This window comes from Sinocyclocheilus grahami, unplaced genomic scaffold (genome assembly GCF_001515645.1).
Source record: "Sinocyclocheilus grahami isolate Dianchi unplaced genomic scaffold, SAMN03320097.WGS_v1.1 scaffold1602.1, whole genome shotgun sequence".
Classification (NCBI taxonomy): Eukaryota; Metazoa; Chordata; class Actinopteri; order Cypriniformes; family Cyprinidae; genus Sinocyclocheilus; species Sinocyclocheilus grahami.
In genome coordinates this window covers 14976-30186 of record NW_015506781.1, presented here as the reverse complement: position 1 = coordinate 30186, position 15211 = coordinate 14976, and the positions used below count along the sequence as shown (strand labels likewise).

Sequence of the window (15211 nt, the reverse complement as noted above, 5' to 3'; positions counted from 1 at the left end):
GTCTCTCCCTCATAAGCATGTGAGAGCCGATCCAATAATGGCATCTCCGTCCATATATCTGATCTGTCTCTGAGTGGCACTGAATAATCACGGCAATGAAAATATCTGCCCAGAGTGACTGCATACAGTAATGAAAACTGAGGTCATTTTGGAGGGTGGGTTGTTCCTCTGTGTAGATCAGTGGCTCCCAACCTTTTGTCTATGCAGGCCCCCATCCTTACATATAAGAAACCTTGGGTTTTTAAAGTTGCAGATTCAGATTAACATGAACAGTTATCAGAAATCAAGAAAAAGCTGGACACAGGGTTTGTACAGATCGTAAGAGTGCAATTCAAGCACTTTCACAGAACTTTCAAGTTGTGTTAGTCTGTTTCTTAAGGGTTGGAAAGCGGTTAATAATAAACTATAATAGTTATAAATTAACTTTTTAAAAAAACAAACATTATTCATTATTGGTCACACATTGCATTTTAAATTAACACAATATGTCCATTTACAGTGTCTATGTACAACTGCTGACCCAACTAACCAATCAGGCTCCAAGGTATCAGCCAAAATGCCATGGTAACAAATAATTAATTAATAATAATAATTATTAATAACAATTCATTTGAATTATTATTAAAATTAAACATGAAATGCTTTAACATCTGATCAGAAAGAGAAGAAAAATGTGCCTTTTGTTTAGTGTTAATTTTGTCAGCTATTTACCTATTAGTCTTAGTCCCGGGCTAAAATGTCCTTGTTAGTTTTTTTTAATCATATTTAGTCAACCTTATCCAATTTAGTTTTAGTCTAGTTTTAGTCCAAGAAAACTTGACATTTTAGTAATAAGATTATTATTAGTTAACCATACAGCAGTATTAATTTTGGCAGCCATTTTTTATTTAGTCTTAAATTTAGTCTAATTTTAATCAAATGTACATTTTAGTTATCATATTTAGACAAACTTGTCCTGTTTTTGTTTATTCAATGACATGTATGAGCATTTTAGTCAGGTTTTTTAGTCAATGAAATATTAGTCACATTTCCGTCATTCTGTATTTTAGTCCAAGAAAACTTGACATTTTAGTAATAAGATTATTATTAGTTAACCATACAGCAGTATTAATTTTGGCAGCCATTTTTTATTTAGTCTTAAATTTAGTCTAATTTTAATCAAATGTACATTTTAGTTATCATATTTAGACAAACTTGTCCTGTTTTTGTTTATTCAATGACATGTATGAGCATTTTAGTCAGGTTTTTTAGTCAATGAAATATTAGTCACATTTCCGTCATTCTGTATAATGGTTAAACTGATAAAAATTATTTTTTTCTCAAAATTATAATCATAATGATAAATTTACTTTTGCATTTCAGGTACTGCACTTTCTCCAGTAAGCACAAATCAATAGAATGTGGACACATTCTAGTGTACTGATTTATTATAGGCTTTTTATTATAAAAATCAACACCAAAGACTTGTGCAATCTCTCGGGCTACATTATGAAAACAGCTAAAACAAACGAAAAATTTTATAACAGTGGAATTCCTAGTAATTCCACTTATTCCATAATTGCAATAGTCTATTTCTCTATTAAAACAACAGCGATTGAGTAAGTGAGATCTCATGACAGAACTCTGACCGGCTGAATTACGTCGCTTACGCAATGAGCGAGCGAGCATGTGCACATGGTTGCCAGATTTCTTAAAATAAGCAAAACACACCGGCCAGAAAATGTATGAATTTAACAGCGAAGCTCTGATTCAGGGATTAGAACTCTTTATATATGGCTACCGCACTCATGAAAGCTCGCGTAGTAGAGCAGTCTGCAATAACATTTTGTCTCCTTTTTTTGGTAAAGTTTTTATCTTTTTGAATGCATTTTAGTCTCGTCTTATTTTGTCAACGAAATTGCATGTTGATATAGTCTTAGTTATCGTTTATTGACCTTATTGTCGTCTCGTCTTAGTCAAGGGAAAAAAGCTGGTCAACGAACATTTTTCGTCATAGTCTTCGTTAACGAAATTAACACTACTTTTGTTTTAGTTTTTTACTATAATCAACAGGTTGGCAAAAGCGACTGCACGTTTAGGTTAATCCCGAAATAACTCTGGATAAAATTCAGAACATGCATATCATAACAGAAAGCTCAAACCAAATGCTGATCTAAAATCAGCTCCATGCACTTACAGTTACAATATAGTATGGCCTATATGATGCCATCAGTGCCAAATATTTATGCATTGGCATTAAAAATATTCTGTTGCCTCACAGGCAGGGCTCGAAATTAATTTTTTTACTTGGTAGCACTGGTGCTCCCAACTTCAAAAAGTTAGGAGCTGGGCAGGTCATTCCACCAGGAGGGAACAGTTAATGTAGACGTCCATGAAAGTTTTATCATAGGTAGAATGCAAAATGTTTCAATACAAGCATTTCAGTCAAATGTAATTTATGCAATATTTCAAACCTTTAACCCACTTGAGAAAATCAACCCATGGTAACGGTTTAAAAGTAGCCCAATTCTGTGGAAAAAAACATGGACTTGGCAACCCTGCATCCAACAAAAGCTACCGGAGTCAGCTTTGACTGATCACAGATCGAGAATAAGGAGAGATGACTGACAAGACCATGCTGGAGTATTTGCTGCTCAACAGATCCTGAGCTCATTGACAAATATCTGATCTTGTAAGATGTTCTCTCTTTACACATCGTGCGTGTGATCGCGAAATCGAAAGTGAAAGTAAACAGCGCAAAATGCTCATTCAAAAATATTTAAATACACCACATCCTGAGAACGGCTCCCTGATGCGCCAAAATTATATACAGTATTAGAATGTTTAAAGGAGTGGACACGAAAATCGCGGGAGCGAAACACATGTTGCAGGAGCAGGCGGCAATGGTCAAGAAATTCAGCGGGAGTGGGATTAAGAAAACAGCCGAATCCCGGACATTTTAGGCAATTAAGAAAGCCCGACCGGACGCATTTTTGTAGGTCCAAAAAGAGGACATGTCCAGGGAAAAGAGGATGCATGTTCACCCTAGTTTATAATCTATTGCTAATCGATGTATTCTTTTTTTAAGTAGCATATGGAACATATTTTCTGTCTCATTCTGTGACGAGAAGTCTCATCAGATCACAAAAGGAAGCATTTGACTGGTGTTGTGGAGTAAAAGGTTATAATGTTCTCTTTTGTTGGCCATCAAGGTTTAGAAATGTGAATACAAGGGAGGTTTAGCTTCAGGCATTTTAATTTAAGCATGTTTAGCTTCGTTAACAGAAGGCTTGCTAGCATCACAGCAAGTGTAATTACTGCATTCACGCGCTCCTCGAATGCTCTCATTTCCCGAGTTGTGCTTTTAAGTCGGAATGTGAAAACAACATGGATACTCTCGTTACTACAAAGATGTGTTGGATTTGTATTATTAGAGCTTTCCGACTTGAGTTCACGTGCATTTTCTCAGTCAGGAAATAATGTTTCACGTGCGGTGCCAGTGATGATGCTTCTTACGTCCGTTTCGGAGAACCAGAGGACAAATATTTAAATCGATTGCTCAGACATGGCACCGAAATGAGGCACCGAAATCTGCGTTCGGATTCGGTTCTAGTACATACTGGTTACATAGGTACCGGTGCAATAATGGTACCGGGTTTCGGTACCCAACCCTACTGATAGATTTATTTTGTAAACAACCTAAAGTTAAGCTCTTCTTTGGCGAGGGTTATGCAGTGTTCAATTTTAAATTCAGCTCTGCCAATTGCACGGAACGGCTGGCAGCTAGGGGTGTGCGATATTGACAAAAAATTATATCTGGATATTTTATGGGATTTTATCGATAATAATTTGACTGAGTGTTACTGTGCTGATATCTTAAGGACTACAGTGGACAACTGACTCCTACATTTTTTTATATTCTTCATATTTTGTGTGGTGGTCAGTTCACAGCAGTGACAGAAATTAATCTTTTCCAATAAGTTTAAATTAATCTTGACCTTTTATTGTCATTTTTACTTTAAAGCCATTTTTTCTAAAAGTGTGCATTATCATTTGAGTCAAATTCTTATATTTAATCAGTAGGCCTGTCACGATAACTTTGTTATGCGATATATTGCCCCAGAAATAATTGCGATAAGCGATATTATTGTCATTTTAAAGACCATTTTGTGCCACTAAATATATAATCATAATGTAACAGCATAATAATGCAAGAAGGCCTACACACTTCCAAATGACAAAAAAAAAATTGTATTTAAGAATATTTAGATCATGGAAATTAAATATCCAAATATTAGATACCTTAAAAAACCTGAATAAATAGTAAATAAACATTTTCTAACAAAAAGTGCAAAGTAGAAAAAAAATGCACAAAGAACTTGTATGGAGATTTTTCCCTGACCTTCTTTTCTTTGTAAATTAAGGGTGCACACTATTGCTGAAAAACACAATCACTACTTAGCAGTCAGATGTCCATATGCACAAAGGCACAGATCCCTAAACAAGACCATATCTGCAGATTAAACTATTTTTTGTAGAAGCATTTTTTACATTTGAACTAGCACCTCGTGACTACACCACGCTATGTACGAGAAGCTACAAAAGACACAGGAGCAAGTGGAATGTACAAAATATGGTGACATTAATTTTTAAGTAAATATAATGGGCGATATATTGCGTCACCAAAAATTATTGAGGTCATGTACATATATTGTGCGATAAGTCGATATATTGATTATTGCGACAGGCCTATTAATCAGTCAATTATAATAAGACATTTAGGCTGTTATCAAGCAAATGAAAGTATCAATCAACAAAATGCATCTTTGCAATGCAGAGGAAACACTAAAGCTGCATCTGAAATGGCATTTAGATGCATTTACACACTGATTAATGCAGGACATGAATGCATTTAACCTGCCGTTACAAATGCATAAATACTATTTTAATATTGTAAACATAAAATGTTGAATACTGATATTTGAAATATTTGAAACTTTAAATGTGAAATTAAAACCGCCAGCAGGTGTCAGCAAGTCACTGTTAATAAAGTAAGTCATTGCGATTGATCCGAATCATTTAACGAAGGATTCATTCAGGAACGAAACGCCCTCATGTTGCTCAGAGACGCAAAACAGCGCCGTGACTATGTATGGAATTATTTTTGCTGGCAAAATAGAGCAAAAACGGGCAATATAGTGTCTAAAACGCAAGTCTCTTAATATTAACTTCTTTTTTTATTGAACAGTTGTATAAAATCAATATCACATTTGTAATCATGCTGATGTTGAGGAAAAAGCAGCACTCTTCTTGTGATATTGATTAACTAGATCAGGGATAGGCAACGTCGGTCCTGGAGTGCCGCTGTCCTGCAGAGTTTAGCTCTAACCCTAATCAAACACACCTGAACAAGCTAATCAATGTCTTCAGGATTAAGGCTACAGAAAAGTGAGTTTTTTTTCAGGGATGGAGCTAAACTATGCAGGACATCGGCACTAGGGTTGGGTACCGTTCACATTTTGACCAGTACGGTACCGGTATCGGTACCCAGCGGTACCTTTTTTCGGTATTTTACTCTGTGTAATTACAAAAACATTTATTTCAGTGAAAAAATAAGTCCAAAAGTCTAAATTTCAACATTTTGAACAATAGGGCCCTACAAACTTACTTACTCCCCCCCCCCGAAATTCTTGTTTTAAATTTTTCTGAAAATCAAATAAAGGCATTAAACATTTATTTTAAATCAAATGAAAATTAAAGGAAGAAATACATTTTTAATAGGCTAATAATTGTATTATTTTTTTCTACAATTAAGTGATTAATCCGGTTGTAATATTTATTTTTATCATTTGTTTTATTTAAATTTGATAGAAAATGGAATATTTAAAGATGTACATTATACTGTACAAAAGTAATACAACAGTAATATATTTCTGTTACATGTGAAACCATACTTTTATTTTGACAGGTTGCCATGAAGCTACTGTGTGTATACAGTATGATGATGCTAGTTTTCTTAAATGAAACGGTAAAATTATCACGAAGTGAATAATATTCAAAATATTTACTGAACGACACCTATATGGTTGTGATGTTGTTGTGGCCATTTAAGTCCAGTCAAGTCACCTTTTATTATTGAACATACATTTATTGAATATAAACACAGAACAAACCACATGACTAATGTTGTTCCTTCAGAACAAAGTCACAGGTCCTACATCTTTGGAAAAGCATGAGGGTGAAGAAATGACAATTTTCATTTTGTATGAACTTATGTTTCAAAAGCGAACAGCAAGTAAAACACAGTTTAAGAGCCTTCCCGTTACGCAGTCATTGGTTTGTAGGGAGAATTACAGGTCTCACTCCACTGCTGTTATTTTGGCCCTCTCTCATAATTGTGGACTTAGTGTGCAATCTGTGAAAGCAAACACCTATGCGTTACTTTAGCGTGTTCCCTGATAATTAGGTGGGTGGCATGAACCTTGTGTAGGTCTGTAAACTTCAAGGGAATTTTTGTGATCATGTTTCTATCCCTCACTTTCAAACATAGCAGCACTAGTGCTTCCCGTGTTTCTTATAGGCCCGTGTGTTTTTGAAGTGTTGATAACTAATGAATTCATGGTAACCAAGCACAATATTGCATAGGTTTTAAAACCAACAACGCTACTTTTGCCTCTACTGTCCTTGGTGAGAGCTGATCCTTGATACCACTCTCAAACATGCCTTGACAACACTAAGAATCACTGATACACTGGATACACTACACAAGATTAGGCAAGTTTGAAATGTTTTTCTCCCCCCAATGTGACTTACACATAGGTCTGGGCGATAAAACGGTATCGATATTTATCGACTGTATCGATGTTTATCGACGGTACACCTTATTCGATATCGATAGAAAAATTGTTTGATATAGCACACGATATATAGGCACGTAGCCGGAAAGTAGCGATCAACGTCATTCTCGTGTGAAGAAGCAAGCACAAAATTGTCTGTATGTATGTGAAAATATCAAAGTTATTTTTTTTTGTGTTTGCACACTCTGATGTAAACAACCCCAGCACGCATAAGCAGCATAGCGGCCTTGTGTTGTCATTCCTCTTGTAGCACGCTCAAGTGATGATTCTGTCAACTAATCAGCATTCTGCAGTGAGTCTAGAAACAAGGCTTAAGATGTATTTGATACTTCCTTTAGTTACAAGCATGCAAACTTCAGAAAAGTAACATTTTTGGTACTCAGGTATGTTCTATGCAATTGTTTTGATAGAGGGAAATAAATTACATTTCTAGTTTCAACAATATTTATTCTTCTGACATTCCCCTTTAAATACAATAAGCATCAGCTGTATGGAAAGTGACCCACACTTGGTTTTCGACCACTGAAAATGGGTAAAATTCAACAATTTGGACACTGTGTCACCTCGGGATCCCCATATCCCTAGGATTGAACCATAAAGGGCTTTAAAAATTAAAATTAAAAAAAAGAATTTCTTAACCAGAATCTAAAAGGGAATGTAATACTTCTAGAGTTACAGGCACGCAAACTTCAGGTTCTATGCAATTGTTTTGCTAGTGGGAAACAAAATACATTTCAAAAGTATCAGCTGTATGCAAAGTGCATTTAAAGGGGTCATATGATGCGATTTCAAGTTTTCCTTCCTCTTTGGAGTGTTACAAGCTGATTGTGCATAGATAAGATCCCTGAAGTTGCAAAGACTAAAGTCTCAAAACCAAAGAGATATTCTTTATCAAATACTGACTAGAGCGGCCGCGATCAGCTCCGGTTCCCGTGTCTGAGCCGTGACGCCCCGCAGATTTGTGCAGAGCGGAGCGCGAGTGAACGCGGTCATTCCTTCCTCTGTACTACTAGTTTTAATGCGAAAAAACATGACTGAACATCTGATGCCTCATGTAATTGCTCAAGAAATGAAGACTAGAGAGGAGCATTTTGCGAAATATTACACCATACACTCATTATATTTTACTAAACCTGTTAGTCTTAATTACTTAATGTACAGTATGTTTAAATTAATCTGTTATGAAACATGCTGACAGCCATTGTGTAATTGAATATATTTTAACAAATAGCTTAGAAATGTTATTATTTATAAGCTAATTTAAAAACTGCATTATGTGCCATTTACATGTTTGCATACAATTTTTTTTTGTTCTGTTTTTTTAAGTTGAGTGTTGATCATCTATTTAAAAATAAATAGCAATTAAATTTAAGCTGCATACGCTTGCACCTGTTAACCGTTTATATTTTATATTACTTCATGTTGCTTTTGTGCAATAGATGAATAACAATTTATTTGTTTTAGATATTTTATGTTTAGATATTTCTATTTTGCGGGAGTCCCGTGAATCATTTTATTCTCTCGCATCCCGCACACATACACGAGTGTCTACCCGCCCGCACCAGCACTCGCCCATCTTGTCCCGTGCTGCACTCTGTTGCGTCGGGTCTCACGGGAGCAGGTCTCTAATCCACTGGCACTTGACTCGACAGGGCGTGCGCTACATCCTTTTTACAATCTCTAGATTATAAATCACTGCATTCTGTCAGCAATGCAGACCTCGGCTTGTAACTATACTATAATTACAACGCATTAAATTACTCTGTTACAAAAAAAGTAATCAAATTACAGTAACGCGTTACTAAGTAATGCGTTACTGCCCAACACTGTCTATTAGTGAGAAGGAATTACAAGCTTAAAGGGTTAGATCACCCAAAAATGTAAATTAGCCCATAAATTACTCACCCTCAAGTCATCATAGGTGTATATGACTTTCTTCTTTCAGACGAATCCAGTCGGAGTTATATTAAAAATGGTCTTTGAAGCTGTTTAATGCCACTCAGCGGGTGTTGCATGCATCCGTCCAAAAGCAGATAAATAAAATGTGCCCATCCATAAAAATTAAAAGTGTCTCACACAGCTCCGGGGGGTGAACAAAGGCCTTCTGTAGCGAATAGATGCGTTTTTGTAAGAAAAATATCCATATTCAAAACTTAATCACTTTAATGTAGCTTGCGCTCACTGTTGTACACTGGAAGCAGTTCCGAGGGAATGACGTATGGAGGTCGGCTTTGCGCATGCGCCACTCAAAAGTGACGCACGCGGAAGCGCAGGGGAGGGATCAAAATAAAACAACGGTTACTAATTTTTAAAGAAGAATGTCGGAAGATTTCGATATAAGCCAAGAGGAGACATCTGTTAACAAGCGTTGGTTTTCACGAGACTCACTGGTGCATGCGCAACACTGACCTCATAGGTCATTCCCCCGGAACTGCTTCCAGGGTAAAACAGTGAGCGCAAGCTACATTAAAGTGATTATTACGTATTGAATATGGATATTTTTCTTACAAAAAAATGCATCGATTCGCTACAGAAGGCCTTTGTTCACCCCCGGAGCCATGTGAGACACTTTTTTTTTTTATGGATGGGCGCATTTTATTTAACTGCTTTTGGACGGATGCATGCAACACCCGCTGAGTGGCATTCAACAGCTTCAAAGACCATTTTTAACATAACTCCGACAGGATTCGTCTGAAAGAAGAAAGTCATATACACCTAGGATGACTTGAGGGTGAGTAATTTATGGGCTAATTTCATTTTTGGGTGAACTAACCCTTTAAGAGTAATTTTGTTTGCACAAAATACTGATCAACAACCAAACAAAACAACTGCTGAACTCAAGAGTGCATCTATTCAACTTCAACATTCAGTATAGCAACCAAAACAAAAGTAAGTGCAAATAACTGGCTACTGTGAGATAATTTCTTGAGGTAATTTCTTATAGGTATCAAAACCATTTTCAGCTGACAACCAGTTCGGCCTTTTGTTTGTACATACCTGTAGTACCGCGACTGGAGGTACGTCGAGCAGACGGCTTTGGAGACGTGACTAGCTGAGCCAAAGTCTATGACTTTCACCCGGTAGGGCTGCCGTACAGGGTCCACCAGCATGATGTTCTCAGGCTTCAAGTCCGCGTGGATCAGTCCCATGGCCTTCAACTTTTTTAGCGCCGTGGCCACCTGCTGAAGAATGGTACGGATCACCTTCAGAGGAAGCGGGCTGAATTTGTTTTGCTTGAGGAAATCATACAGGTTCTGCTCCAGCATCTCAAACACAAGACAGGTGTGGCTGCGGTGCTGGAAACACTCGAAAGCTCGCACTAGATTATGCTCATCCGCATTCTCGCTGCTGAGGCGTGCCAGGATGCCTACTTCAATCTGGCCCTGTCGTGCATACGATGGATGGTTCTTCAGGATCTTCACCGCCACAATCTCACTGGTGCCTCGTTTCCAGCATTTCACTACCTGGCCGAAAGTACCACGGCCGAGAAAGTCTAATACCTCGTAGGTGTTCTTCAAAGAGCAAAGCAACTCATGCTGCACCAACTGGTAGTCTCCATCCCCGTTTCCGGAATTTCCACCTTGCTTTGCAGGCCCTCCACCAACTGCCGCTGGCACCGCAACTGGTGGGTTTCCCACATTTGATTGCAACATTGCAGGTAACATTGACAGGTCTTCTACAATCTGCATGGCGCTCCCCAAGTTCTCCAGCTCCCCACTCTTACGTTTCAGCCCACATCTGTGGGAGCTGTCTTGCAAGTTAAAACCTCCACAGTCTTCCCGGTCACCCTCGTCCTCTCCTCCACCACCTTCACCCTGTCCTCCAACTCCTTCTTGACTGCCGCTTCCCTCTCCCCTACCCCTTCCAGCTGCCCCTGTAGCTCCACTGCTGCAACCCCTTCCTTCTTCCTGGTGCTCCGACTCCTTGTCCTGAGAGGAGATGGCCCCTTTTTGTGGCTTCACCGATATGGTGGTATGCTGACGTTGCACACCGCGCACAGCAGCCGTTTGCAATGGAAACTCCTGTCTGCCAATCACAGAATCTTGTGTCTTAAATGAAGCAGTGAGTTTTGGCGGGTAAGCAATGCCAAGGGTTCTACCATTCAAGTAAGTCTGTGGGTAGGCCCTCTCATGGTAAACATAGTTACTGGGCTCAACTTTGAGTTTTTTCACACTACAAAAGGCACTTGTATGAGTTTGGAAAACATATGGTGGGTAGACCAAGACTTGTGAGGCCATACCTGTGAACACAAGAAAACCAGATACAGATCATGTTCCACTTTCAACCAATAAATTTACAAATTGTAAGATTTGAACATTTTCAAAGAAACATGGACATTATAAGACTGACCAGCCTATATCTTCCAAAATTCCTGAAAATTTGGCATGAGTGTTCTCTATTTAATATTAACTTACAAAATTACTAATGTATGTAGAGGTTTGTAAGTTTGTTGTGTGACATCACAAGTGTCTAACTAACTAACTAGGTGTAAACAACTTGTGAGGGACCTTGATCCTACTGCGTGCAGTGGCTTGCCTCATCAGGCTGACATCATACTTGACCTTCGCCCCTATGCTACAGCAGCAAACAGCAAGCTGCCTTGAGCAGCCAATGACAGGCCAAGATAATAACACACTGCAGCAGAAGGTTTAGTTCCTCCCTCCAATACCCACCAACTCTCCTTCCATAAATGCCGTAAAGGGACTACTAACTAACTGTTCACAGGCTGAAATGACCTTTTTATTTCAGTTTCCATGAATCGGGGTCTCTAGGCAACTGCCGTTTCAAAATGAGAATTACTGTGTGGGAGAAAAAAAGGACACACCAAAGGCACAGTATCATCTGTGCTTGCATAGCTTCTCTATTCTCAATATATATCCAATTGAGGAAAGACATTGAGTTACATGAAGTTATGCAAACTGCTTTTTTTTTTGTCACAACTTGTGGTACTACTGTAAGTCAACTATTTATACTAAATTTTGCTCTATGGACAAATCCACCTTGGCCTTGTACAACAGGGAAAAAAAGGTTAAGGAAAGGGAACAAGATAAGAGTGTACTTTCTGCAACAGGCCAACACATGACCACAATTCTGAAAAGACGCTGCCAATTTCACATTCATTTGGCTGACATCCTGTGCAAACGTTGTGACTTGTCCAACTCAAATTAAGGGCTGAAGCACACTTAAAAATCTCAGGAGCAACTTTTCTACAAGTAAAAACAGCCAACTGAGGTGTAGTGAGTGAAGTGAGAAAGGACCATATGAACCATATGAACACAAACATTTTAACATTATGTCACACTAACTCTTACAATTTCAGGCTATTTCTAATTTGACAATCATCATATTCAAAACTGTCTGCTTACTTGTACTTGTATAAATTGATTCTGGCTGTCTTTATGCAACTATCCTTGTAAAATTACTCACTGAATCAGGTGGCTGGTTAAGATTTGCTTAAATCATAAAATTGGGATATAAGGGTATATTCTTTAAGGAAGAAAAATGCATTATCACTAAAAAAAGAAAAGGGGAAAAACACCAAAAAGTACCATGGAAACACCAAGTTTTTTTTTGTTTTGTTTAGTTTTTTTGTCACGAAAGTTAACACTGCAGGACCTGTGGGATTCCTACTCTTAGTGAACATTTCTGCTAAACAGGATGCAAACAAGTAGCTTAGTGTTCCTCAAAGTAATTAACCTTTTAAAAGTAATTTTTCAAAGTAATTTTAGTCATATACATCAAATAAATTAAATGACTTTAACCCTCTTTATATATATGTTTATACTGCAACTGTTTGGAAAGTTATAGCATAATATTCCAAACTATTTGAACAACAGCCTGTTTATTTTATTAAGAAAATGTAGGCTAATCTGGCCAAAGACAAACTTTTGTTTTATAAATAAATGTTCAATTAAAAGCATCTTACGATCAGCGTATTATTTTACTATCAGAGATTGGCAAATTAGTTCTAACGTCACTGAATCTGATAACATCATGCTTAAAACAAAGAATTAGAGTAATTAAAGTGATGATCGGGTGCGGATATCTATATCAGTGAAAATTATACGTGCGGGCGGGTGGATAATTTATTTGAAGCAGCGGATGCGGGTGAAATTTTAGCTCATCCGCGCATCTCTAGTATACAGCCTAGCGCATTTCACACAGGCTGATAGATTCACTTTCGCCAGAAAGTCGTGTATGCCTAAAGTTTAAAATAAATAGTTTATAGTGAACGCCCCTATGAATGATTTTATTTTTACGATTTCGTTTTAATCCAAATGATGCATGTGCCAAGTGAGTGAACATCAAAGATCACACAACAGAAGTGCTCTCTCTCTCTCTCTCTCTCTCCCTACCGTTAAGTAACTTGTGCATTGTTTTACTTACTTGTTTTTGACATATCCGACGCGTGCAGGTATTTGTACTGATGCAGAATGAGAGGACAGTAGCACAGCCTAGCGCATTTCACACAGGCTGATAGATTCACTTTCGCCAGAAAGTCGTGTATGCCTAAAGTTTAAAATAAATAGTTTATAGTGAACGCCCCTATGAATGATTTTATTTTTACGATTTCGTTTTAATCCAAATGATGCATGTGCCAAGTGAGTGAACATCAAAGATCACACAACAGAAGTGCTCTCTCTCTCTCTCTCTCTCTCCCTACCGTTAAGTAACTTGTGCATTGTTTTACTTACTTGTTTTTGACATATCCGACCGAACTACAAACTTTCCAGTGATGTCTGTGAGAAAGGTATATTCACTCGACAAGTACACGCATCTGCGCCGCCGAGCGCTCAATCCACTCAGCGTGCTTTGTTTATCAGCTCACGCACATCAGCTATACAGGTGTTAATACTGAATGTTTAACATTATATTCATTGCATACATATACTTCGTAGTAGACATCCTTAACTCCTTTCTGCTGTCTGTTGTTCTGTTGTCGGTGTTTCTTTGTCTGATTATGGCGCTTATCACATGCTGTGTGGTATCGGCGTTAGGTATCGGGGCATTTTAACGAGTACGAGTACAGGAGACCAGTATCGGGGCCGATACCGAGGTGCATCCCTTTACTATACTAAGTATAGCTTTAGTAGAACATCCTGATAGATAGCTGTTTGTCTCAATCAGATTCATCAATGAGATTACTTATCTCTAAACTGAGTCTACGAAGTCTGAACTTTTCTTGACAGGTGACCGTGTGATTAAGTTGACTGATAAAATACAGTCAGCCAGAGTTTGGTCTTAACTGGTCTAGTGGGGGACATGTGAACACCTGTAAAGAAGGTCAAGGTCTAATTATGGTGGTGATAGCATATAAGATATCTCATTTGCTGATGGCCTTTCAACATGTTCAATTGAAAGAAAAAAAATATTGTTCCTCCTTGAGGAAAAAAAAAACACAACAAGGGAAAAGGGAAGAGGAAGTTATAGTCAACAATGTCCCCCGTTTTCACGGAAAACGCAAATGCATATTTACAAAATTCCACAATTACACTAAATTCTTTGAAAAAAGTAAGTAAAACAGCAATGTATTTAACATGGCTGGGTGACAGACAAAAAAGCTAGCTTTTAAACTATTTAAGCCTCAATAATTTAGATTTTTGTCAAAGAGAATAATGCATTAAAACAATCATTATAATTTTGATGTAATTTCACTTTATAATCAACAATAAAAAGCACTGATATTTGCCTACAAAACAACCACTGGCTCTACACCCCTAAATTCACTACTTTATGTGCCCTCCAGAAGCTTGTGTTCTGCAAGTGACTGGCGCTTTATAATGCCATCCCAAAGACACACAAAATCACTTTCACAGACTTATACCTTACTTGACCCTTTAACACTTGTACTGTCTATTCTATTTCTATTCTAACTACTTGATTTCTTTTCATTTACCATTTAAAAAAAAACTAACACTCTCTGTTCGGTATTTATTCTACCTACATTTCTTTTTATTTATTAAAACACCTTGACCCTTTAACACTAGCACTCTCTATTCTAATTATATATACTTGTTTTTTAAAGACCCTCTAACACTAGTGTTCTCTATTCTTTTTCTATTCTATCTACTTGTTTTCTTTTTATTTATTAAAAAAATATAAAAAATTTAGCATCGCCGGAAATGGGTGCGATTTTAGTACCGGACTGCCTCTTTCAAGAACCAAATTAGCTCCTACTCGGGAGCAGGGTCTAACCAGCACAACTGGTACTAATCGTGACGTAAGTAGACATTGATTGGCCAAACGCGTATGAAAACGCCCTCATCCGCCATGATTTAAAACGGCGTGTAAACATACTGTAAACATTGTGTCAACTTATTTCGCAAGTATGGAGAACAGCGATAGATGGACGGATGCTGAAGTGCAGGCACTTG

General features: G+C 37.6%; 1 protein-coding gene across 4 annotated transcripts in view; it reads right to left on the bottom strand.

The window, feature by feature from the left end:
• The window catches only part of LOC107571499 (homeodomain-interacting protein kinase 3), a 52932-nt gene extending 41858 nt beyond the window's left edge, over window positions 1-11074 (bottom strand). For all 4 annotated transcript variants that reach the window (XM_016257815.1, XM_016257817.1, XM_016257816.1 and 1 more), the window contains exon 1: window positions 9834-11074. In XM_016257815.1, the coding sequence (XP_016113301.1) occupies window positions 9834-11074 (1241 nt within the window). The remainder of the gene's footprint in view (window positions 1-9833) is intronic.
• Between the last annotated feature and the right edge of the window lie 4137 nt (window positions 11075-15211).